The 26288-nt window shown below is 49.8% G+C and overlaps 1 protein-coding gene across 1 annotated transcript; it reads left to right on the top strand.

Annotated features, from left to right (window-relative positions):
* Nucleotides 1-1708: 1708 nt before the first annotated feature.
* Nucleotides 1709-23012, top strand: MGST3 (microsomal glutathione S-transferase 3). The gene is made up of 6 exons (XM_055334244.1): nt 1709-1793; nt 16571-16694; nt 18740-18813; nt 19780-19837; nt 21991-22063; nt 22761-23012. The coding sequence occupies exons 2-6, from the start codon at nt 16578-16580 to the stop codon at nt 22895-22897; spliced, it is 459 nt and encodes a 152-aa protein (XP_055190219.1). The 5' UTR covers nt 1709-1793; nt 16571-16577; the 3' UTR covers nt 22898-23012.
* The last annotated feature ends 3276 nt before the right edge of the window (nt 23013-26288 follow it).

The raw sequence follows: 26288 nt of genomic DNA on the forward strand, positions 1-26288 counted from the left end.
GCCTAAGGAATGAAGCCACGTTTCTAGCTAAGGTAAATCACTTTGATGGTGTCCTTTGTTGAAATGCATGAAGGTCTGACGGGAAAGATCGTGAATGTGGCTTTGGATGCCCCGTGAGAAGCCTGTCAGAAGAGTAAATGAGACAGACAGAAACGGCCTCTGGCTGACTTGCTGGGGAGGCTGGGGGTGGGGGAGGAGCTCAGGGTCGCTGCCAGGCTACAGATACAGGCTTCACAAAAAAGGGCGGGAACCCAGGGAGTCCCAGATGACTAGCCAACCGGAAGGGGTCACTTGCGTCTTCTCGGGACATTCCTCTTCCCTCCCTTTTCGTTCAGTCCACACGCCTGTTTGTAATCTTTGGTTCTGCTGGTAGAGTCGGGTTGAGCCAGCTCCACCTCCTTCTCCCCCCCCCCCCCCCGCCCCACCAGGGCCTCGCCTGTAATGAAACTTTTAAAAGGTCCTGCCTGAGGGGTGACGTGCTTGCCTGGGGTCCAGAGGTGACTAGGCGAGGGGCCCAAATTAGTGCTTCTGGTTCTTCCATCATCTCCTTTTACCACCTTAGGCTGCCTCTTCCTACAGAACAGTCATCCGTGTCTTATTGGGTTCCAGCTGCTCTAAGGAAAATACACAGATAGCCAGCCAAAAAATTCTATGCCTCTTCGGTGCTCGATGATTATTTGAGAGAGCGAGAGAGAGAGAGAGAAAGAGAGAGATAAACAGGTAAGTAAATAATAAATAAATATGTAAAGATAAGTAGATAAATACATAGGTAAATAAGTGGATAGATATATATATAAATGGATAAAGATACATATGTAGATAAATGGATATATAGATACATAGACAAATTAATAAGTAGATATAAACAGATAAGTAAAGATATATAAACATAAATCGATAAGTAAATAAACAGATGAATAGATAAGTAAATAGATAAATAGATAATAAATAAATAAACAAACACCCCACCCCAACCCGGCGTGACGCCTCCCGACCGAAGGCTGCAGGCTGCGCACGCCGCCCCGCCCCCCCCGGGTCCCCGCCCCCCCCGGGTCCCCGCCCCCCCCGCCCCCGGAGCTGCAGGCCGCGGGCGGGACGAGGGCGCGCTCCCGAAGGCCCCCGGGGCGGAGCCTCCACCGGAAGCACCGCGAGGCGGGCCCAGACGAGCCGGCGGGGGGACCCCGGGCGAGGGTAGGTGCGGCCGCCCCTCCCGGCTCCCGGCTCCCGGCTCCCGGCGGCGTCGGCGGTGATGCCTAGTAGCCGGGGGGGCGCACGGGCCCAGCACCCCGACGTCCTCCGGCTCGGCGAGCGCTACACCCCGAGGCACGAGGGGCCTCCGGCGCCCCACGCCCGTAGCGCGAGGCTCGAGGTCTTCCGCCGACTCGCCGGGCGCGCTGCGCATGCGCCTAGGAGCGAGCTACGGTGGCTCTGCTGGGGACAAATTACTGACGCGCTACAGTTCTGCAAACCCGATCCCCCCAAAAAAAAAAAAAAAAAGTAGGAACTGACTGGGACAATTCAGGAAGGCGGCCACTGAGGCGTCTGCAGAAGGGGACTGACACACAGACTTGGGAGCAGGGAGGGGTAAGCCCTGAGGAGGATGGGAACTCAGGGGCAGCGGCCCAACCACCACGCAGAGAGGCTGGGCGCCCCCGCCGTGGGGGCGTGGCCTCGCGGGGCTGGGGGCGGGGCTTGGCGCAGGCCCCGCCCCCGCCCTGCCGGAGGCCCAGGGCGCGGCACCCTCGCTTCGCTGCATAGCTGCGGTCTGCACCAGCCGAGCGGAGGTGACCCAGGTGAGTCCCCGCACCTGCGGGCCGCGGGAGCGCCGGCTCTCGGGGCACTTCTGCTGCAGCGCGAGGCACCGCCCGTACCTCTGCCGTCCCGCGCGGATTACGGACGCGCTCCCTTTCCCCCGGCTGCTCTGTACGCTTCTGTCCACCTCTCCATCCCCTTTGACCTCCACCTGCCCTGCATCCTCCCGTGATGGGGTGGGTTTGGGGCGTTGAAGTGGGGCCCGCCCCGCTACCGGTAACTCAGGGGAGACTCTCAAGGTCAACCCTGTAGTGCCCTCCTTTGCTCTCCTCCTCTCCCCGGGCTGCGCAGACCCGGCGCTCCTGGCCTGCGCCTCCCCGAGCCCGCCTGACCTTGCCCAGTGCACCCAGTGCAGCTCCGGTGCAGAAGATGGGCGGGAGGGACCCCTCCCTAACTCTGGGAAACGAACAAGGGGCAGTGGAAGGGGAGGTGGGCGGGGGGCTGGGGCGACTGGGTGATGGGCACCGAGGGGGGCACTTGGGATGAGCACTGGGGGTTATGCTATATGTTGGCAAATTGAACAACTAAAAAAAAAAAAAAAAGGTGGGCGGGCGGGACACTGCAGGCCCGAACCGCAGCAAGTGCCCCGGGAGCCCTGCGCCTGCCGCGGATGTGGACGTGTTGCTAGGGACCCGCCGGGAGAACCTCCCAGGGAATTGGGGTTGTTTTCCTCCTGCCTCGTAGGAACGTGTGCCCGTTTGTACTGGAAACCCCTGGCGTGGGTCTTGACCGCTGCGCGAGAGCAGGAGGCTCTTGATGCTGCAACACATCGGCTTTGGGCTTGAGAAAACTTCCCCCCCTTATCTGTGTCCGTGCAGGGAGCCCTGGGGCCGCTGCAGCGGGGCGGCTGCAGGGCGGTGGTAGCAGCGGCAGGAGACTCCTTGGTGAGTCATTCCCCTAAGTGGTGGCTTCTGCTCTTACTGACTTTCTGGCCTCGAGTTTACGAGCTACTTTGTAGCTTAAGGGACAAGTGACTGTGGAACAGGAAGCTGGGACCAGAGGGGGTGGGGTAGGAGAGGAGTGACCGAGCAGGGGCAGCAATCCCTTAACTGGAGAAAGGGAGTCCAGAGGAAGGACACCTGCTGCTGGGCCCACGAATGACCCTTTGCAGGTGCTGTGGGCCTAGGCCTGGGCGGGTGCAATTGCTGCAGGTTTGAGATCCCTCTGTGCGTGGGAGCTGCAGCAAGGGCTTGTCTTGGGAAATCTGTCCATCACGGAGAGCCTGCAGTTTGTGGGAAGCACCCAAGGTTACCAGGTCAGAGTTACAAGACTATGTATGTGTTAGTCCCATGACTTCAGTAATGAAGAGCATAGAATCCTACTCCGGGGATCAAGAATGTTTATTCTCACGGGAGTTAAATTTAACCCAGTTAAATAAAACTAGCATCTAAAATCCAAACAAATACTTTTACCCCTGGGAAGGCATTTCTGTTAAGCTTCCATCCTGACACAATGTTACAAAAATAGAAAACTTTGTCAAGCAATTCCCCCCCCCCAACTGATGTTACTATATATAAAACAGATATACTAGAAAGATAACTGTGGCCTGCTATAGAAAGTTCCTTAGATTAAGGAGCAAAACTGGAGAAGGACAGTCCCCCCCTCCCCCCCAATATAGACTTCCTGCTGTTGGCCTAGAGTCCTGAAGAAACACAGTCATGAAAGGTTAAATTTCCGAACCGGGAGGACAGCAAAGTGAGTGAACGTGCAGTAATGAAGCGCTTTAGCCCATTACCCAGAGACGTGTTGAAAAGCCCCTGGAGCAATCTGGAACGAAGTGGATGACAAATCATGCTGTCAAAACGCAATTTAGTGCCTGCTGCGCCGTTAGCTCTATTTAAACCTATTGCCCCCTATTTAATATTTAATATGTAAATATTCTGAATCTATATTCAGAATACTGTTGCCTGGTATTTGTAAGTGATGCTTGTTTCAAAGAATCTACCCAATGCTACGGTTTACACAGATGAATTCACTAACACTACTTAGAAGTGTACCATTCTCCTGAAAAAGAACCCAATAGTCAGTGGCTAGGATCCGACCATGTAAACGAGAATTCCTGTTTCCCTCACTGTCTCTTATGGTGCCTGTCTGCCTACCTACCTGTCTTTCCAAGGAGAAAAACATCAATGAGTAGACAGGAAAATTGCATTCCCTTCTTCTTCTTCTTCTTCTTCTTTTTTTTTTTTTTTTTTTTTTTTTTGCATTACCTTCTAAGTGACATTTGGAAATACCTTTAAGGATTTCATCATTTGGGATTATAAATCTCCCTCTTTGCCCTCTGAGTTCTTGCCAGAGTTGGCCTCTTCATTAGCTGGAACTCGGGTTCTAATACTTTAGTGCCTTAGTTCACTTTTTTTTTTTTTTAAAGATTTTATTTAGGGAATCCCTGGGTGGCTCAGTGGTTTAGCGCCTGCCTTCAGCCCAGGGCGTGATCCTGGAGTCCCGGGATCGAGTCCCACATCAGGCTCCTTGCATGGAGCCTGCTTCTCCCTCTGCCTGTGTCTCTCATGAATAAATAAAATCTTAAAATTTTTTTTTTTTATTTATGAGAGGCAGAGACACAGGCAGAGGGAGAAGCAGGCTCCCTGCAGAAAGCGTGATGTGAGATTCGATCCCAGGACCCCAGGATCATGATCTGAGCCAAAGGCAGCTGCTCAACCACTGAGCCACCCAGCTGCCCCCACCCCCTCACCCCCCTTTTTTAGTAAGTGGTATTTTATTTCTCCAGCCAAAGCGATGTGGATGAATGATTTTGGCACAGCTTCATTCTAAGTACAGACCGGCACAAAGAGATCCCCCGTTTCGGGCAGGAACCAGCAGCCCCGGTAGTTCCTCCATCCACAGTGTCTGGTACCCTGGTGAGGACTCAGCAGCTGCTAAGAATTAACTACAGCCTGCCCACATTGCTTGTGATGGAAAATGCAAGTGGTGTCCCTGTGACTCATTTGAGATTTTTGTTTTCCTCTTGTGGAAGTCCGGGCTTATTTCCCTGTGACCTTCAGGAACTGCACAATGCCCATTAAGGTACAGGGTCTGCGGAAATCACAATATAACAAGAAGTGTGGGTTTCTTTGCTCCTTGCAAGCCTGTATACCTGAAAGATTGGAGGAAGCTTTTCCTTCCCAGAATCTCTCCTCTTGTCATATGGCTGTGCTGACACCCATTAAAAGAAATTTAAAAATAAGTTTCTTTTTTGGACCTCGTCCAAGTTTTCTTTTTTTTTCTTCTTCCAATTAGAAAGTTCTCAGGCTTTAATCAGCACAGACTGGGAGTTAATTATTAGCTCTCTATCCCTGTTAATATATTTTATGCTCAGGAGAGAGTTTGGGGAGATAGAGAAATTCCAAAAGAGATCAGGTGTGGTCAGAGTTGCTCTGCAATCTCGTTAAGAGGTAGTAGAGGCAAGGGTTTGAAAACACAGAGTCTGGAGCCAGGCTGTCTGGCTGTGTGTGAGTCCAGGCTTCCTCTGTGCTGGCTGTGTGACGTTGGGCAGATTACTTAACCCCTCTGATGCTTCCTTTCCCCATCTGCACAATACAAGTAATGTTATTTCATAGGGATGCTATGAGCAGTTAATATTGGTGGGCCACCCAGAGCAGTGTTTGATATATAGTAAATAATATAGGCTAATAATAGGTATTACTAATAACAATTGATTTCTCCTAACCAGTCTTTTTCTGGTCTATATGACTACTCATACCCTTCGAGTCCATACCCTTCAGACGCACTGGTGTCCTTTCTCTTCCTTACGCGAGCAAAGCCCTTTCCTGGCTCCTGTGCACTTGATGTTTTCTCTCCGTGTCCTCTCCAGCCCATCACACGGTGTCCTTTAGAGCCTTCCTCTCAATCTGTTTTTGTCCCGTTTCATGGTCCTCCTGTGTTGTCTCCCTCCATGTCATGTGTCTCCCGGAGGGTCAGGACCCTCTATCCCAGTCTGGATCGCCATTGCAGCCCTGCACACCCCGCCACCCCTGCGTGGTGTCCTGAGTGTGGTGGGGGATAAAACAGGGAGGGAACCATTCCTGGAAGCAATACTGAAGGGGGTGGTAGGTGTGGGCTTCAGGCAAGCACTCCACTTAGGTAAACTGTCTGTCCTACACTGACTGTGTCAGGTCAGCTGCATTTCATGCATTGTCAGGAGATTTTTATTTTCTTCTGTGTCCCATCGCTTCTCCTCATTCTTTCTCTTGCCCCCCTGAAGTGGGTGCCTTCAGACCACAGGAAATGCCCCGTGGCCTGCCACTGGGATCACATCTCCTGGGAGGTTCTGCTCCAGATGGCCCAGCATGGCCCAGGACATCTAGGTGAGGTGCCAACCCATCAAGGAACTCTCACCCCATAGAGCCTTCTGTATCAAGAATCTGGGAAAGTTTGGCATCACACCAGCAGGGGAACCTAGGATTTGTTCTCTCGTTCCAATCTATTCATAGATTCTTGAGGAGCTGAATTACTAGTTTGTTCCAGGGGAGACTCCATTCCATTCAGGCGTGTGTGTCTAGTGCCTTTTCACACAGAAGTCAGACTCCGGAGAAGACAAGAGCTGGTAATTTGCTTATGTGACCTTACCAGGGATTACTGTGTCCATGCCGGCTCGGCCCACTGAAGCAGAACTATTGTGAACCTGGGCTTCATGCTGACCCCCTCCTTTCCAGCTCCCAGCCAGTGAAGTTAGGTATTTATTGATTTCAGTGTTGATGGTTCACCAACGTGTTGGAATTAAAACAATATGGGAAATTTGCCATTTTTTTTTTTGAGAGCATGAGCAGGAGGGGCAGAGGGAATCTATAAAGTTCAATATGTTTGGAATAGAATTCGAAATTCTATTAATTTTGAATAGAAAATTCAAAATTTTCCCTTAAAGAGACAGCTCTCCCACCTTTTTTTTTTTTAAGATTTTATTTATTTATTCATGAGAGAGAGGGGGGGGGGGGGGCGGGGGGGCAGACAGACATAGGCAGAGACAGGCAGAGGGAGAAGCAGGCTCCATGCAGGAAGCCCAGTGTGGGACTCGATCCCGGGACTCCAGGATCATGCCTTGGGCTGAAGGTGGCGCTAAACCGCTGAGCCACCCAGGGATCCCCCGATCTCCCACCCTTCTAACTGTCAGTGTCCACTTCCCAAGTGTCCTGCGAGGAACATTGGTGAGGAATCAAAGAATATGAGGTTCTGGGGAAGTACCATTCTCTGACCTGCTTGCTGTTCGCCTCACTGAGTTAATGATTAAGTGCTGGATAAATAATTGTGTGCCTGTTGAGCTAACTTGTTGTTTTTAGCCCTTGGAGAAACATCTATCAAATGTGCAATGCAACGATGAGGAGTGGTCATTTTTCCTCACCTGGGTTATGATTCCTTCTTTTAAATGTCTTGGCCCCTTTTTAAAAAATCTAGCTGTCATGTGAAACTTTGGCACTCAGGCAGATCCCATTACCTGTTTCGTGTAGAAGTGGCCAGAAGTGGCATTTTGAAAATGTAGGGTGGACGCAAAGAAATCCTGTGATTCTTTCTTTTCTCCCATCGTGGAAGCAGGGAATTACTTTGGTGCAGCTTCCATCCACGTTCTTAAATTTCTCCATTGAGCTCTCCATCGGCTCATGAGGGTCAGCTGCCCTGGCTGAAATGATGTTGAAGATGGTTCATTTGTAGAAACAGAGGCAGAAATGAGGCTGGGCAGTTGCTCTGAGGTGCTTTAAGCAGGCTGAGTAGACACCCAGCACAACCTCAGAGTTTTCTCTCTCTTTTTTTTTTTTTCCAACCTCACAGTTTCCTGAACCACCTTGCACGTTGGGAAGTCCATTTGGGACCATCAGACCAGCCCTTTAAGTGACTGCCCTTGTGTTAGTCTCATGAACATGTAAAAGAAGGGACCACGTAAAAGGAAGATTGGATGAATAACAGAGGGAGCCAAATAAGAATTTTAAGGAAACACTGGGAAATGGCTCCAAGTCAGTGTGTGAGTGAGTGCTTGCCCACTGTCCCACTCCTGGGTGTATAAAGAAAAAAAAAAAAAGACACTGCTGAGAAATTGCAGGACAATTTAGGGAGAACAATCTTGCAGATGGAAGTAGGGGGTGACCACTGTCCACGCTGGCTTTTGTCTGCTTGTTTGAGGGCAAAGAGAGAGCTGAAGGGTGAAATCCGTGTTCTCCCTTTAAAAAATCCGATTGATTTCACTTAGTAAAAGATAAGTTGATGTGACTTCATGATTCAGAAGTAATAATTTGAGGCAAGTGCCCAAATCTATAAAGCTTGCCTCTTGCTCCATTTGTGTAATGCTGATTGTGCACTGGGGAGTTTCTTTTGGCAGCCAAGAGAGACGTGAGTACATAGTGAAGGAGAGCTTCACCCCCGAGTGTTCTGGTGAATGTGGTTCAGGAAATGTTCTGGGTCATCCTTGAAACTGAAGGAACCCCTGCCCCAGAGAGAAGCAGGAACTGGAGGGAAGGTTGAGCAAAGCGTGGCGATGTTTCCAGAGAATCTGCCGGTAAAATTCCTCAAGGGGACTACTTCAGGCAGATGTCATAATGCAAATTTGTGTTGCTCACTCAGGCAGGCACTGGAATGGGGCAGGTCTTCTCATTGAAGCCCAGGCTTGATCACTTCTCAAGGGACACCTGGCCTTGGGGCTTTCTTAAAATCCACTGGGTGTCTACTCACTGGCTGCGGAGACCTCGAGGCCCCACTGTCCTCTAATCTCCCCTTGGAAACCCACCTTGACCTGCACTTTTCCCCTTCCCCACCCGCTTCAAAATACTGCTCCTCGTTTTCTTTCCTCGCCCTGACATATCCTCAAAAAATCATTTTCAGCTATTTAATACTTTGATAAGTACAAAAGTTACAGGAAGAAATGTTGCCGTTTTAAAAAATATATTCTAGAAATAATTTGGTGGGTTTTTTAAAAGATTTTTTATTTATTCATGAGAGACAGAGAGAGGGACAGGGACAGAAGCAGGCTCGATGCAGGGAGCCGGACGTGGGACTCGATCCTGGGACTCCAGAATCATGCCCTGGACCGAAGGTAGGCTCTAAACCGCCGAGCCACCCAGGCATCCCTAATTTGGTTTTCTAAAGTATTCTCAAGAAAGGCATCTATGGGGGCACCTGGGTGGCTCAGCGGTTGAGCCTCCGCCTTCGGCTCAGGTCATTATCCTGGGGTCCTGGGATTGAGTCCTGCATTGGACTCCCTGCATGGAGCCTGCTTCTCCATCTGCCTGTGTCTCTGCCTCTCTCTGAGTCTCTCATGAGTTAATAAGTAAAATCTTTAAAAAAAAAAAAAAATTAGGGCAGCCGGATGGCTCAGTGGTTTAGTGCCGCCTTCAGCCCAGGGCCTGATCCTGAAGTCCCAGGATTGAGTCCCACGTCAGGCTCCCTGCGTGGAGCCTGCCCTCTCTCTGCCTGTGTCTCTGCCTCTCTCTCTCTCTCTCTGTGTGTCTGAATGAATAAATAAAATCTTTAAAAAAAAAAAAAAAAGAAATTCAATTGAAAATAAAATCTAGTTTCTTTTAAGGCCTTCACTTTCATATACTTTCAACCGAACTATTCTGACTCCTCTCAAGACAGCCAGGAAACTGAAAAGATCCACACCTGCCACTGCTAATAAGGGAGAAGAGAACAGAAACCCTTCCGTCCTATTTCTGCCTTTCCCCAACATGTTCACTTTCATTTTGTAGGATAAGTGTGCACCCAGTTTCTGATCCCTGCTGTGACGGGGGAAATCTGGAATTGGGTGTGTGTTCACTCGTTTGCCTGTTTCCCCCAGTAGAACACGGGCCTGGTGAGGGCAGGGACCAAAGTGTGAGCTCTTCATCTCCAGCTCAGGGCCCTGTGAGCGGTATACAGTAGGCATTCAGGAGCCTTGGATGAGCAAGTGAGGGCACATGCCCACGTGGGGATGAGCAAGCATCTCTGGCTGCAGTGTGGGCTTCAGGGACTGCAGTTGGCAGATGTCCCTGGTCAGCGTCGGAAACCTGCTTCCTCCTGAATATTCCTGCTTTATCACGGCTGGCTCAGAGCTCGGAAAAAGAAGTATGGTTCTCGATTCTGTTTGCTGTTTGAAAATAGAGTTCTAAATTATACGTTCTTTAAGGGAAATTATCATTGATTCAAACATGCACTTTTATAATTGAATCAGGGCAGAGACAGTTGACGTAAACACACACACAGTAGAGCCCGGGTAGCTCAGCGGTTTAGCGCTGCTTTCAACCCAGGGCCTGGTCCTGGAGACCCAGGATCGAGTCCCACGTCGGGCTCCCTGCATGGAGCCTGCGTCTCTGCCTCTCTCTCTCATGAATAAATAAATAAAATCTTAAAAAAAAAAAAAAAGAATCTGGTGCGGAACATTTGCTGAGTGCCCACCACATGTCAGGCATCATGCTGAGCCCTCGGGCAGCATCCCCGTGTCTTCCTCAGGACAACGACAAGCGCAGAGGCGGGCGGGTACCACCAGAGTCTCTATTTAAACATAAGGAAGTCGAGGTCGCTAAAACAGGTGGAGAAATCTTCCCAAGGACACGCAGCTAAGAGGTGTGAGAACTGGGTGCTGAGCTTGGTTTCATCCCAGAACTGCATCCTGAGCTGCCAAGAGCACAGGGCAGGTGAGTGACAGGATGCAGGCTGGAAGTGAGTCACCTGTGGCTGTTGGTTCCATTGCGATATATTGACTGTTCCTCGGAGTTCTCAGTTCCTGTCAGGCCACTTTCTGTAGTTCATTTTTTTTTTTTTTGGTGTGTATCTGCTCATTTTGAAAATTACAGAAAGTACAAAGGAAAGTCTGTAATTCACCCATCTAGAAGTGATTATGCTGATGGTTTTATTTTTTTTACTTTTATTTTTTTAAGATTTTATTTATTTATTTATTTATTTATTTATTTATTTATTTATTTATTTATTTATTTATAAAGATTTTCTTTATTTATTCATGAGAAACACAGAGAGAGAGGCAGAGACACAGACAGAGGGAGAAGCGGGCTCTATGCAGGGAGCCCGACATGGGACTCGATCCTGGGACTCCAGGATCACGCCCTGGGCTGAAGGCAGATGCTCAGCCGCTGAGCCACCCAGGCGTCCCTATGCTGATGGTTTTAATAGTTTTGATTTTTTTCTATTATGGAGAAAATTGAGATTATACAGTATATATATATATATATATATATATATATATATATACAGTATATATGCCTTTTGAGGGTTTTTTTTTTAAACCTCTCATGCTGTATGTTAAGCCTGTTTCAACACCTTTAATTGTGTGCACACCATTTTTAATGGTCATACTACAGTATTCTGTTTTACAGGTGTACTATTTAATTTGTCCTCTTTGCTTGGCCATGGTGCTATTTCTGTCATCGCTGTTATACATGGTGCTCAAGTGAACGTCTTTGAACCACATCTGTCTGAGCCTCTGATTATAACCTCTAGCTTAGCTTCCCAGTGAAATTAATGAACAAAAGGTATGAACGATGTGAAGAATATTAACCATCGTTAGGCTGTTCTCCAGATGGTTCCATCTTATACTTCCCCACCACCGTGTCATAGTGCACACTAAGTACGTTTAAATAGGTACCTAATGGGCAGCCCCGGTGGCTCAGCGGTTTAGCGCCACCTTCAGTCCAGGGCTTGATCCCAGAGACCCAGGATCGAGTCCCAGGTCTGGCTCCCTGCATGGAGCCTGCTTCTCCCTCTCCCTCTGCCTGTGTCTCTGCCTCTCTCTCTGTGTCTCTCATGAATAAAAAAATTAAAAAAAATAGGTACCTAAGTACATTTCTATGTATACAAATTATAACTTCTCGTGTACACAGCGGGAGCGTGACCCACCTTGAACACAGTGTGATGATGAACAAACGCCGTTGTGCAGCTAAGCGGGTTGGTTACAAAAGACTCTACACCTGCTTTGGAAGTTGAGCTGCAAAGGGACTGTTAGACCACATGCCGTGAGTCTGGTGCCACTGCAGACACCAAAGTCTGGGGCAGAGATCCCCACCCAAGACCACCTTATCTCCTTAGGTCAATAAAAGGGTTGCTGGTGACACAGAGCTGGTATGTAATCAGCAAAATGCGGTGTGCTAAGCCAGAGAGGTGATGCAGCCTGTGGCCTGGTGGCTCTCTGCTGGCTCCAGGGCCAGGACAGCCTCGGGCTGCAGCCTCTGTCACCTGTGCTGCTCCCCTGCCCCCGGAACCAGTGAGCTCACCTGTGCCTGAGCCCACCAAGGCCGACCTTTAAGGGGTGGGAGCATCCGTGTCTTTGCCTTGGATTCCTCAGAGGAGAAGGACTCAGCAAATGATAGGGTTTTTTTTCGGCCTCAAGTTTTTATATATATGGTTTATATTAAGATTTTATTTATTTACTCATGAGAGACACAGAGAGAGAGAGAGAGGCAGAGATACAGGCAGAGGGAGAAGCAGGCTCCATGCAGGGAGCCCGATGTGGGACTCGATCCCATGACCCTGGGGTCACACCCTGAGCCAAAGGTAGATGCTCAACCGCTGAGCCACCCAGGGGTCCAGTAGGTGTTGTTTTAAGAATGTGGAATTCAATTGAATCTTTTTTTTTTTTAAGATTTTTATTTATTCATGAGAGACAGAGAGAGGCAGAGACACAGGCAGAGGGAGAAGCAGGCCCCATGCAGGGAACCCAATGCAGGGCTCGATCCTGGGTCTCTAGGATCATGCCCCGGGCCGAACCGCTGAGCCCCCCGGGCGTCCCAAGCTGATTCTGTCCCGAAGGGACAAGCCATAAGCATTTTCCTGTCCCTATTGGATTTATGTGTTCAGCAGCCATGGTGACAGAGCTTTCTTCTGTGTTCTGACCTCCTCTTTCTTTGCTTCAGAGGGTTCTGGAGACACTTTTGAGGGGAACAAAAGGGAACTTAAATCGCCCAGGCACCTACTTTAAGCTGGGCGCCGTGGCAGGTGACAAGCATTGTGTCAGTTGGTGGTGTCATTCCTGAAAGCCACCTGGAGCCGCGGCTTGTCTGTTTATTCCACAGGTGTCTATAGGGCCCACTGTGTGCTTGGCGTGGAGGATGCCAGACAGACGCGGTCTCCCCAGACGCCCTAAGTGGCTGCCGTGGCTGGTTCAGCACCGATCACACCAGCTGGTGTCTGGAGCGGGACTCCTTATTTGGTGGGAGGGTGAGGGGGTGTCAAGGGGTGCTGTCTGCCCATCCTGTAGGAGGCGTCCTGGGCTTTGCTTTTGTGCCTTTGCAGGTGTGTCCAGGGCTCCTGCGGGGAGAGGTTCAGGGAAAGTAGACCCCTTCCTCCCATCTGAGCACACAGCTAGCTAGCTACGCGGTCTTTTGCAAACCACCCACTCTGGCATTGGCCTCTGGGTCCCCCACTGTATATTCTCTGCCCTTCAAAGGTACTTGTTCCTGGCTCTGCTTGCCTGTGCCCAGATCCCTTTTCCCTCATACCCATCACGGTAGCAAAGTGGGAGGAGGGTAACTTTCACTAGAGTGTGCATGTCTAACAGCTTTAACCTCCCAGATTGCATGTACACTCTGGAAGAGGAGCTCAGTAGTAAGTATTGATTTCAGGTTATAAATTTTTGAGCAGTCGCCTGAGTGTGGCTCATTGCCTGCAACAGAAACATCTACTCAAGATGCCTGTCATGCCTCTCAGCTTCCACCCCAAGCCCTTACAAACCAGAAAAACCAAAGGCAGTGACTGAGTCATGAAATTCTAACGTTTTGCCTGTGCCTGGGTATTCGGGGCAGACCTAAAACCTGCTCTGGTCTTAGTTCTGCCCTCATTTACCTGAGCCTCCATTCCCGTTTCTGTGTAGTGAAGCTAAAGAGATTTTTGTGAGGGTTAAAAGTGCCACACAAACACAGGGTGACCCCCTGCTGCCGGGGAGCCTGGCATCCTGTCCAGAGGCTAGGGTCTGGAAATGCGCTCTCAGCCTAGGACTCTCGACTTGCAAACTTTGACCTGAGCCAAGTGTGCTTCATTTACTGTCCTTAAGCAGGTGGCTTCTGACAGTGAGTGACAGCTTCATTTTAAATGACCTGTTTGGCAGAACTTTGTTGAGCTCCAGGGACATCAGATAGGTTGGAATGCTCAGTCATTTCTATTCTCAAAGAGGTGTTCAGAATTCACCCTATATTTCCGTTTTAATAACTACTACCTCCCCGAACTGATTTTCTAAATTTTGGAAGCAACTAAATTCTAGGAGGGAATGAGGGCAGGGAAGTGTGGAGGGCAGCCAGAGACCACCTGCTTTCTGCGGCCGTACCCGACGGCAGGGAGACGGTGGCCAGGAGGCCAGTCCTGCACCAAGTCATGCCCACAGCCCTCTGCAGTGTGTCCCCCAAGTCAGGAGCCACTCAAGGTGAAGACTGTAGGAGGAGAAACTGGTGAGAATTATTGTGGATCCTGAGAAGGGGTGTGGAGGGAGGGAGGACAGACTCTAGGACTTCAGCCCTAAATGTCATCTTTGAGACCTAAGGGAAACGTCCTTTTAAAGAACTCAGCCGCCTTCTGGCCCCAAACTGCACACCGAGAAAAGCGCTGTGACCCTGACACTGGTGCCGGCTCTCAATCTCCAAGTGGGATTAAAATGGGGACCTTGGGGGGCAGCCTGGGTGGCTCAGCGGTTTAGCGCCACCTTTAGTCCAGGGCATGATCCTGGAGAACCAGGATCAAGTCCCAGGTTGGGCTCCCTGCATGGAGCCTGCTTCTCCCTCTGCCTGTGTCTCTGCCTCTCTCTGTTTCTGTCTCTCTCTCTCTCATAAATAAATAAAATATTTTTTAAAAAAAGGGGGGGGAGGGGGGACTTTGGAACCAAACTGGAATCTAAATTGGAATCCCAGCTCTGGTGCCTTCTATTTTCGACCCTGGGAACATGCCGTAACCTCTGGGTCCTTTTCGGAAATGGGGATATTCTATCTTGCTGGGTTGTTGGCTAGGGCGACTAGAAATACTTTGGGGCGGGATCCCCGGGTGGCTCAGTGGTTGAGCGTCGGCCTTTGGCCCAGGGTGTGATCCTGGAGTCCTGGGATCGAGTCCCATGTCAGGCTCCCTGCGTGGAACCTGCTTCTCCCTCTGCCTGTGTCTCTGCCTCTCTCTGTGTGTCTCTCATGATAAATAAATAAAATCTTTAAAAAAAAAAAAAAAGAAAAGAAAAGAAATGCTTTGGAGCCGGGTAGGCCTCCCAGGCCCACAGGACAGGTCGCAGTGAGCGGTTAGCAGGGTTGGAAACTGCAAACCCCACGCGGGAGCTGCTGGCCGGTGGGCGGGCAGGAAGGCTCCCGGGAAGCGCTGGGGCTCTCTGTCCTGCCTGCCTCACCTGCCTGCTGCCCGGAGCTCAAGGAGGTGGAGGGGCGGCTCGGCTTTACCTGGGCATTACGAGGGCTTCCCCCCACCTGCCAACTCCCTGATGGCCAGTCTGTTTCTTATCTTTTCTTTCCTTCTGGGGCAGAACAGTAGCTAAAAGAGCTGAAATTGCAGAACACGGAAAAATGCCGACAATTAGCCTTTTCTCCGTCTTAGGGTGAAATGTTTCAGGTATACAGCAAAGTTGGAAGAATTATATGTAGGGACCGTCCCTAAAGCCACCACCTAGTTCCCATGATTAACACCTTGCTCTGTTGGCGTGTATCGTCATTTCTTGATGCATTTCAGAGTAAGTGGCAGGCACTGGACATGTCCATGGGGGGTGGGGGGGGACTTTGAGGTGAAGACTTGATGAGCAGCCTGGCTCCCCCGAGCCACCCCAAGCCGGGTCTCCTGGCAGCGTGACAGGCTCAGAGCCACGCTCTGCTTTCAGAGCGCCAGAGCTGGGTCTCCTACCTGCAGTACGTGTGCTGCTAAACCAGTATGTGCCCCGGGATCGAGGGGCGTCCCCAGATCCCTGCCCTCGGTGTCCCCCGTGCCACAGACACACAGAGAACTTGGAAGCATTGTTTACTTACTGTTTTGCACCCTGCTTCCCTCTCCCTCCCTCCCTCCCTCCCTCCCTCTCTTTCTCCCTGCCTGCCTCTCTCCTCTCTGTCTCTTTAATACATCCTTTAGGATTTTGCCACATTAAACCTTTTTCTGAAAGTGGTTTGGAAGCAGCTGTGTCCTACAGCAATGCCTACTGCACTGGTGCAGCCACGTCTTGCCAACGTCATGTTCATCAGGAGAGAACGTGATGTGCTCGCACACCTTTCTCTGTGTACATTGCATGATTGAATAATGGTTCGATTCTGTTGTGTGATGCCTGGTAATATCTGCAGCTGCCTCTTAGAAACATCATGTTTACTCCCACCTTTTTGATCTGTGGGTATACCTTTTTTTAAAAAATTTATTTATTTATTTATTCAGAGAGAGAGGGAGAGAGAGACAGAGACACAGGCAGAGGGAGAAGCAGGCTCCATGCAGGAAGCCTGATGCGGGACTCAATCCCCGGTCCCCAGGATCACACCCTGGGCTGCAGGCAGCGCTAAACTGCTGTGCCACCGGGGCTGCCCGGGTATACCTTTTTAAAAAGATTTTATGTATTTGAGGGACAGAGTGAGTGGGCGAGAGAGAGCACAAGCCAAGGGAGAGGGAGAGGGGGAAGCAGACTCGCCGCTGAGTAGGGAGCCTAATGTGGGGCAGGATCCCAGGACCCCAGGATCATGACCTGAGCCGAAGGCAAACGCTTCACCCCTGGAGCCACCCAGCTCCCCTGCAGGTATAGCTTTGCAGGTAATGAAGCGCTGTACCGCCATGCTCTAGGCCTCCTACCCTGGGTCCTTCCAGTGTGGGGTGGTACCCTAATGTCTTCTTCTTTCCACAGAGCCAGCATGGCTGTCCTCTCGAAGGAATATGGTTTCGTGGTTCTAACCGGTGCTGCTAGCTTCATAATGGTAGCTCATCTAGCCATCAACGTTTCCAAGGCCCGAAAGAAGTACAAAGTGGAGGTGAGTGGAAACCTAGAGGGGTTGGGGCAAGACCTTGTTCTCAGTGGTGGAAGGAGGGGTGAGACTAGGGATCAGCACTGCAGTCTGAGAACTGCACCTCCTGGAAATGCTGCTCCTTCCCAGCAAGAAGAAGGCAGGAAACCGGGGAGGGTGGGGGCACTGATGGGGAGCAGTCTCCACCGTGTTTTCACCTGGTCTCTTCCGTAGAAGGACCAGCTGTGCTGGGGCGAGGACAGTATGGCTTTTGGCCGGAGCTATGTGCCCAGGAGAGTGTTATTTTCTAAAGAGGGTTAAACAAGCAGGCCTACATCAAACCAAAAAGCTTCTGTACAGCAAAGGAAGCTGCCAACAAAATGAAAAGCTTCAACCAGTGAATGGGAAGAAATATTTGCAAATGATATAATAATGATAAGGGGTTCATTTCCAAAATCTATAATTCACGCAACTCAAAAAAACCCCAAACAACCCAATTACAAAAATGGGCAGAGGACCTGAACAGCTATTTTTCTAAAGACTACGTACAAATGGCCAACAGGTACATGAAAGGTGCTCAGCATCACTCATCATCAGGGAAATGCAAATCAAAACCGTGATGAGCTATCATCTCACACCTGTTGGGGAATGGCTATCATCAAAAAGACAAGAAAGAACCAAAGCTGGCAAAGATGGGGAGAAAAGGGGGAACACACGGTTGGCGGGAATGTGAATTGGCGTGGCCCCTATGGAAAACAGTGGAGGGTCCTCAAAAAATTAAAAATAGAACTACTGTAGGCTCCAGCAATTCCACTTCTGGGTATTTATCCAAAGAAAAGGAACACACTAGCTCCAAACGACATGTGCACCCCCGTGGTCATTGCAGCACTATTTACAGTAGTCAAGACATGGAAGTAACGTAAGTGTCTGTCAGTGGATGAGTGGATAAAGACGGGGAGGTGTGTATACAGAATGGAATATTACTCAGCCGGAAAAAAGAACGAAATCTTGCCACTTGCAACAACATTGCTGGACCTTGAAGGCAAGTGCTAAGTGAAATCGGTCAGACAGAGAAAGCTAAACACTGTATGACCTCACATATATGTAGGATCGAAAACATGCAAAGTCTACAGGGTACAGCATGGCAGCTATAATTAACTCTATACTACATATTTGAAAGTTGCTAAGAGAGCAAATCTTAAATGATCTCAAAAGATAAATAATCGCCAGCTATGGTAACGAGACTTACTGTGGCGATCATTCCACGATATATGCATATATCAGATCGTTACGTGATACACCTGAAAGTAATATAATGTATGTCAATCATACTTGGAGTTTTAAAAATAAGTAATAAAGTGAAGTAAATAAAGAGGGTTAAATGGCAAGTCTTTCCGAATGTGCCACTTTAAAAATGATGTCTTAAGGACATTTTCCGTTTCCCAAATAGAGGAGAAATGTGTGGTGCTGAGGTTAGCCTGGGCTTAGACGTCAGATATAAGAAGGAGGTCTGTTAAATGCTTCCTTTGGTTCCAATTGATCTAAAAAGGGATGATTACTGAGGTCGTCCCTGATGAGCAAATTTAAATGCCCATTTCTGTTTAGCACCTTACCATGAGACTCTGACCAGAGCTTCTTTGAAAGTTTTCATATTGATTTTTTTTTTTAACGGACCCATTCATTAAAATTCTCTCTTCTGTTCCCCCATCAAGGAAAATCTTAAAAGGTTGTGGGATCTGATAACTCTTGGCAAGGGGCTATTTCCCTGTGGGGTCTTTGTGATGCATCGAGAATCCGGCAGTGAAGGCACAGTGTCAAGGGCACCGAGCCTGGTGTAAGCTGCCTTCATCCCTTGTGCAACTGTTGCACAGACGTGCCCGCTCTTAGGACTGCTTAGGGCTAGAAATGCGCTGATTCTGCTTCTCAGAGTTGAGACCCTTGTCGCTCCAAGTATTTAAGCAGAGAGTGATCATCTGTCTGTCAAGGGGATGGGAGGAGATGCTGGAGGATAGGTTATCTTTTAGATTGGCTGTAAATCAACCTGAATGCTACTCTTGACCTTTGATCCTCAGTATCCCACCATGTACAGCACGGACCCCGAAAACGGGCACCTGTTCAACTGCATTCAGCGCGCCCACCAGAACACGTGAGTGAGGGCCCCGCGGGGCTCCGGGGAGGGCCTCAGGGTGCAAGCTCTCGGCCCCGGCCCCTCGGCCATCGATCGGCACTGTTTGCCGAATAGCAGGTGTGGTGATGATCACGGGCACCTCATTAAAAGGGTCGTTAAAAAAAAAAAAAAAGGTGTGTGAACAGATCGATCACTCAGAGTTGTTAGGATAGTGGGGTTCTGGAAAAATCTTTTTTTTTTTTAATTTTATTTATTCATTCATGAGAGACATGGAGAGAGAGAAAGAGGCAAAGACACACAGGCAGAGGGAGAAGCAGGCTCCATGCAGGGAGCCCGACGCGGGACTCGATCCTGGGTCTCCAGGGTCATGCCCTGGGCTGAGGGCAGTGCCAAACCGCTGAGCCACCCGGGCTTTCCTGGAAAAATCTTTTCAAAGATGTCTTTCAAGTTGAGTGGCCCTCCTACCGCATTTGCAAGGCGTCCTAGCTAAGCTCACCTAGAATCGCCCAGCCCCGGGCAGGGAGCAGGCATGAGCCCCAGAAGGAAATCCGGGGTTCGCCCCTGCCTTCCTCACCAGTGTGTTGGGGCTGTGGTCTCCCGCTCAGTGTGTTCTGAGTTACCTTTAATCCCACGCGGGGAAAAGACGGTGGATCCTGCTAGTTGGGGGGCGGGCATCTCTTCCCTCTCAGTGTTTAGTTTTACTCTCAAGTGTCTAACTCGGCCGTGGCTCTGCAGTTTTACATAGACTGGGAGCACTTTTTTTTTTTTTTAAGATTTTATTTATTCATGAGAGACATAGGTAGAGAGAGGGGCAGAGACACAGGCAGAGGGACAAGCAGGCTCCATGCAGGGAGCCCGATGTGGGACTCGATCCCAGGTCTCCAGGATCACGTCCTGGGCTGAAGGCAGGTGCCAAACCGCTGAGCCACCCAGGGATCCCCATTTTTTGTTTTGTTTTTTTAAAAAGTTCTCTGTCTATTCCAGGTTGGAAGTGTATCCTCCGTTCTTATTTTTCCTAGCGGTTGGAGGTGTTTACCACCCGGTAAGTTTTTCCAAGGGGGTTTTCATCTGGATTTAGCTCGCTGAGCTACTAGGGAGGAAAGCGCGGAATGGACATTGAATGAACATCTTCAGTGTCCGTTTAAAAGAATTTCATTCGGGGGCACCTGAGTGGTTCAGTCAGTGAAGCACCTGCTTTCAGCTCAGGTCATGATCCCAGGGTCCTGGGATCGAGCCCCACCTCTGGCTCCCGGCCCAGCGGGGAGCCTGCTTCTCCCTCTCCTGCTGCTGCTCCCCCTGCTCGTGCTCTCTCTCTTGCTACGTCTCTCTCTCTCTCTCTCTCTCTGAAATAAAATCTTAAAAATATAATAGTTTTATTCAGTTACTGTTACAAAGTTCTTTAAAGTAGGTAGGACCTTCCCCATGTTTTACAGATAAGGAGAAGCCTCTCGGATACTATGCAACTATCTCGGGCACACAGCGACACACAAAGTAGAAGTATCAGAACTTGAACCCAGGTCTCTCTGATCCTGGAGGGTCCGTGTCCCTAATTTTCAGGTGCCACACTCAAACACTGACGGATACCTGAAGTTACAACGGTGAACAAACCGGGCCAAGACACCTGGTTTGCTTTTAGCTGTAGGGTCACAGACAAAAAGCAGTAAGTCCAGATGGCACTGCGTGCCACGGAGATGAGGAGAGCAGGGCAGGTGGAAAGGGAGTCTTGGAACAGGACAGAGCTGTGAGTGGGGTGGTCGGGGGAGGACTGTGCCTGCTGCTCAGGTGACAGGCAAAAGTTACAGAAAGTGAGGGAGCACGTCTTCCGGGCAATGAGCGAGGGCAAGGCCCCGAGTGGTCAGCAGGAGGCGGGGGCAGGTCACAGGGCCCGATAGGCCACCACAGACCTCGTGGGCGGGAGGTGTGGTCTGCACGTTACCTTGAACCTCAGGAAAGCCAGTTTATTGGAGCCAGGTTAGGTGCCGGTTGGGTCTCACCATGGACAGGCCAGTGTCCCCTTAACTGAGCTCTGAGCCAAGTTCTGGGACTTCTCCTTTCTGGTTCTCAGCCTTACACGATCCTCTGGTCCACACCCAAAGGGCCTTGGGCTTCGTTATAAGCCACCAGAGTGGCACGTCTGCGGTTCCTGACCTGAAGTTCTGTTTTTTCAAAGAAACATCTGCTAATGTCTTCAAGAAGATACTTCTTTCTGGGGCCTCTGAGGGGCCCCCAACCTAGCAGGTGGCTAGACGAGCTGGTCTAAAGAGATTAGCTGGTCTTTCTAGTTAGGCATCACCACGTGTCCATCCCGTCTGCTTTCCTGTGCCTCTTCCCTGGACCCCGTTCCTCATGCTCCATTCTTCCGAATACTCTAGAACTAGTCTGAGGACAAGCACCGATGTCAAGTCCTAGGTCGGTGGTAACCGTGTAGCATGACAGCCAGGCTCAGTCTGGCAGGGGCCAGGTTGCAGAGGGTGACTTATGGGCCTGGGGCTTTTATTTTTCGTGGCTTCACACACCTGATAGTTGACTTTACCCAAAATCAACTAAACAAAAAAACCCTAAAGTACTTGCCTTACCCCCCATGATGCCACTGATAAATTGCAGAGGCGCTTGGAGACGGTGGCGTGCGATGCTTCACGTGCCCACACGGCCTCCCGTCCTCTCCTGCCTCCTTTGGACTCAGCGGGTCCCCCCAGGGTGGTGCTCAAGTAGGACTTTCTGTGTAAGTTTTACTCTTTCTACTCAAGGGTGTCGGGAAGGGGAAGATGTCCCCCTCCAAGACCGCATATTCTGGGGGGACAGCATGACACCCTCTGCCTACTTCTTCTAGCGGCAGCACTCGGGTCCTGCCCTGGGGTCAGTTCTGTCTTGGGGCTCACCCTTCGGCCCCTGGGCCTGCCTCTCCCTGTCCTGTGCTCCTGGACAAGGAGTTCCCCAGGGCAAGCCAGGAGCTTCCTTCCATCCCGTCCTCCTGGAGGGCCAGACTCCTCTCCCCATCCACGAGCAGTTCACAGAAGAATCACAGGTCTTTGATATTCCTGCGACACACGACATACCTCTGCCCCAACTGTGGTGGGGGAGCATTTTACCAAGTCCCTGGAAGTTTTGGTAAAACGTGGTGTCACCAGCCCTGGATGTTACTGAAGGTCGGCCTGTTGGTTTAATGCCAGTACTAATGCAGCCCTTTTCTTTTAGCGTATAGCTTCTGGCCTGGGCTTGGCCTGGATTGTTGGACGAGTTCTTTACGCCTATGGTTATTACACAGGAGGTAAGTACCTATTGACGTCCGCCAAGGAAGCAAATTTAAAACCCTGTGCTGCTCTATTTTTCTTGTTAGCAGGGCTTTGAGAAAAGGGGAAGTACCTTGATATTGAGGTGAAGGGTCTGGTATCTCCCTTCTTTTTACTAACCTTTGAAGAGCAACAAAACTTATTTTTGCTGAACGTTTTGTATGTGTCAGTCGCTGCTCTAAGACCTTGGTGTAAGCTAGGTAACCCGATAGCAATCCTAGGATGCAACAGTACATCCTGTTCTATAGCTCGGAAACTGAGGCTCGGAGCTACTAGTGTACACCGCTAAGCTGGGATTTAAAGCCAGGCAGCCTGTCTCCGGAGCCCCTGCTCCTGACTCGCTGCTATCGGTGGTGTCCCTGGGAGAGAAGGGGGAGAGAGACTCTTTGGGCTGTACTTCCCTCTTGAAAGCAGGGGAACACTCCCAAAGGTCCTGGAGCAAAGCTGCTCTCATTATTATCCCATAATTCTTTTAAGGTCCAAATAATACCGCTCGACACCTTTCTTTGCACGCAGTATCTGACATACTGACAGCTTTAGGCCAAACGTTGGTTGACCTCGGCCAACCAGATGGTCCTTTGTGCAACCCCAGACGCCTCGACAGAAGGCTTGTGGATGTTGACAGCTCTGTCCTTCCGACACCTCTAGTCACCCCTGCTCCTTCTCCTGTTTCAGAGCCCAGCAAGCGGAGTCGGGGAGCCCTGGGCTCCTTAGCCCTCATCGGCCTGATGGGCACCACGGTGTTCTCTGCCTTCCAGCATCTTGGTTGGGTTAAAACTGGCTTGGGTGGTGGATCCAAATGCTGCCATTGAAGAATGACAAGATGTTTAAAAACTCATTCATTTTGAGTGACTTACTTTTATTTTCAGTTATGTTTTTTTTTTCTAAATATAATAAAAACTTACCTGGCATTAGCCTCATACCTAACCCTGACTCGGTCACTGATTTCTCTTTTGAGTCTTTGTCAAAAAGAAGTAGCCTGTTCCTACTAGAGGAGAGAGGCGATGGGTACTGAGCCCCCTCTTCCCTGCCAGAGGGTGTTTACTTAGGTGAAATTGGGGAAATGTCTGATTTTGGTAATAGGCTCATAATCATGCCGCAGCTGTGAAAAATTGGCACCGCAGAGGAAAAGTCTTTTAGCCTGAGTTAGGATATAAGATTATCTTACAACTTGGCTGTTAACACGTACAGTAACAACAAGGATTTTTGTTTTTTTGTTTTTTTTTTTAAGATTTTGTTTATTCATTCATGAGAGACACAGAGAGAGAGAGGGGCAGAGACACAGGCAGAGGGACAAGCAGGCTCCATGTAGGGAGCCCGACGCAGGACTCGATCCCAGGGCCTCCAGGATCATGCCCTGGGCTAAAGGCAGATGCCAAACCGCTGAGCCACCCAGGGATCCCAAGGATTTTTATTTCAATTTTTATTAAAATTTCTATTTAATTTCTACTAAAAACTAAATTTTAAATTTCAGTTTGTTAAGCATCCGACTCTTGATTTCAGCTCAGGGCATGATCTCAGGGTTGTAAGATCAAGCCCTGCATCAGGCTCTGTGCTAGGCATGGAGCCTACTTAAGATTCTCTCCTTTTCCCTCTGCCCCTCACCCCACTCTATGTCTCTTTCTAAATAAATAAAATTTTTATTTTTTAATTTTTTAAAAAGATTTTATTTATTCATGAGAGACACACAGAGAGAGGCAGAGACACAGGCAGAGGGAGAAGCAGTCTCCATGCAGGGAGCCCAATGCGGAACTTGATCCCAGGACCCCGGGATCATGCCCTGAGCTGAAGGGAGACGCTCAGCCACTGAGCCACCCGGGTGTCCCAATAAATACAATTTTTAAAAAGATTGGTTCTATTGCTTGAAAGCTAAAGCTCTAGACTAACTTTAAGTTATGAAACTTAATAGAGATACAGAGATCTGATTGCATAGGTCCAACTGGGGAAGGACATCTTTTTCTTTTCTAAAAAAATTATTTATTCATGAGAGACAGAGAGAGAGAAGCAGAGACACAGGCAGAGGGAGAAGCAGGCTCCCTGTGGGGAGCCTGATGCGGAACTTGATCCCAGGACCCCGGGATCATGCCCTGAGCCCAAGGCAGACGCTCAACCACTGAGCCCCCTGGGGAGGACACCTTAACAACAAAATGTAGAAAATTAAACAGGCTCAGTTGACCTGGAGCAGGATGCTGGCTGGCAAAATGAGAGGGCTGCCCCGGGGTGAATGTGGCCGTGAGCTCCATTAACAGTAGTGCAGTGTCTACACCTGTGCTGCTCAGTACAGTAGCCATGAGCCACATGTGACTGTTTACATCCAAATTTATAAAATGTAAGTAGAAGTCAGCTCTGTAACTGCTCTCGTCACATTTCAAGTGCTCACTAGCCTGTGAGAATGAGAGATGGGATCTGCACCCGCACCCAACTCTAAACTCCATGCTTTCCCCATTACTCCTCCATCACTTACAGCTGGAATGTTCTGGTTGGCCACCGGACATGGTCAGCCATGGCCTCACGACCACCTGGAGCGCTCCAGCCATCGAGTGAGCAGCCTGGAGGGACCAGTGTACACTCTGCCGTAGTTCATGAGAAGTTTTCCCCAGCATGGAGCACAATAAGGAAAATGAGGATCATTTTCATAAAGCTTTAACTTGCGTTCTTTTTTCTATTAAAATGTCCATACCTATAGGGATGTCTGGGTGGCTCAGCAGTTGAGCGTCTGCCTTCAGCCCAGGGCATGATCCTGGAGACCCGGGATCGAGTCCCACATCGGGCTCCCTGCATGGAGCCTGCTCCTCCCTCTGCCTGTGTCTCTGCCCCTCTCTCTGTGTCTCATGAATAAATAAAATCTTTAAAAAACATAAAAAATAAAATGCCCTTTGTAAAAATGATGGTGATGATGAATGGTATTTTTGGTCCAGACTTGAACAAAATTAAGACTTTATAATAGGCTAGGGTTATGGTTTTGGTTTTTCGTGTTTTTTCATGAGAAGCGCACCTCAGAGAGCTTGTGGTTTCCTTTCTCGTCACATGAAGTTTGGGTGTCAAAGATGCAACCCAGGGGAGGCCTGGGGACCATGTGGCATTTTCACCTTGAAGTCTTGACGGGATGCTTTACAAAGTCACGTGATCCATCGTTGTCATTTTGCTGTTACAGAATGGGCTCCAAGGGGGCTTTATAAGGAAGCCCACCACGTGAAATGGTGCTGTGGTTGGAGGGGGCACCCAGAGCGGTGCCTTCTTATTTCCCCAGGACCCCCTCGGCCCCCAGGGCTTGGCCAAATCCAGCCTGCAGATCTCTGCCATAGGGAATCACCAGGTCTGACAAGCTACTTAAGGTTCAATTCCCTTGTCACCTGCAAGGGGGAAAAAAAAAGGGTGTAGGAACTGCCGCTCACTCTTCTCTGGCAGGGTATGTTCCAGAGGGTGGGTTTATTTCTATGGAGAAGCACATTCTGGGTTCGTGGTAGATGGAAGCTAGAGAACCAGACTGGGCTAATATATCCACGTTGCAGTGCAGGTGACCCTCATCGCGGGAAGCGGTGTGCCCTTGGCCAGGCTGGTTGGCCTCCCTAAGTCTCAGCTCCCCCAGCTCCAAGTTGGGAAAAACGAGGACACTTGGTATATAAAGTTCTTGAGGATTGAATGACAGTCCGTGCACCGTGCACTGTGCAGCCCAGGCCTAGGGCCAGCTCGGTTCCAGGCCTAGCTGTGGGGAGCGCCGGCGCTGCCTGCTGGTGAAGTTCATTCATCAGGAGTCGGTAACCCCGTGACCTACCCTCAGGATCCAAGGGGCCCCCACTCCCCTCTTTGTCCCCCACAGCACTCGCCCCCAGAAGTGGTCTCCTAACTCACTCGAAAACAACAGTGTCTCCAGTCCTTGGCTCGTAAACAGCATTGTTCGAAAGAACCATCTGACACCGTGGAAAGATTTGACATCTGCATTTGTCCAACACAGTACCCACTACCCACTGCCCATGTGCGGCATTGGGTACATGAAATGTGGCTAAAGAGAGTAAAAAACAGAATTTTTCTTTAATTTTAAGTAAACTTAAGTAGCCACATGTGGCTCGTGGCGACTGTCCTCACGTGGCACAACAGTAAAGCAGTGGTTCTCCACCTGTCTGCCGAAGCCAGCTTGGCGGGGACCACCCAAATTTGAATGATCAGGCCATACCCCTGATCAATTAAATTAGAATCTGTTTT

The sequence above is a fragment of the Nyctereutes procyonoides genome, unplaced genomic scaffold (genome assembly GCF_905146905.1).
Source record: "Nyctereutes procyonoides isolate TBG_1078 unplaced genomic scaffold, NYPRO_anot_genome, whole genome shotgun sequence".
Taxonomy (NCBI): Eukaryota; Metazoa; Chordata; class Mammalia; order Carnivora; family Canidae; genus Nyctereutes; species Nyctereutes procyonoides.

Excerpts from the sequence above, each read along its gene's own strand:
- MGST3 (XM_055334244.1), top strand. The coding sequence starts at position 16,578 with ATGGCTGTCCTCTCGAAGGAATATGGTTTCGTGGTTCTAACCGGTGCT. Across the intron at positions 19,838-21,990 it reads TTGGAGGTGTTTACCACCCG|CGTATAGCTTCTGGCCTGGG; the intron begins GTAAGTTTTTCC and ends CTTTTCTTTTAG. Across the intron at positions 22,064-22,760 it reads CTATGGTTATTACACAGGAG|AGCCCAGCAAGCGGAGTCGG; the intron begins GTAAGTACCTAT and ends CTCCTGTTTCAG.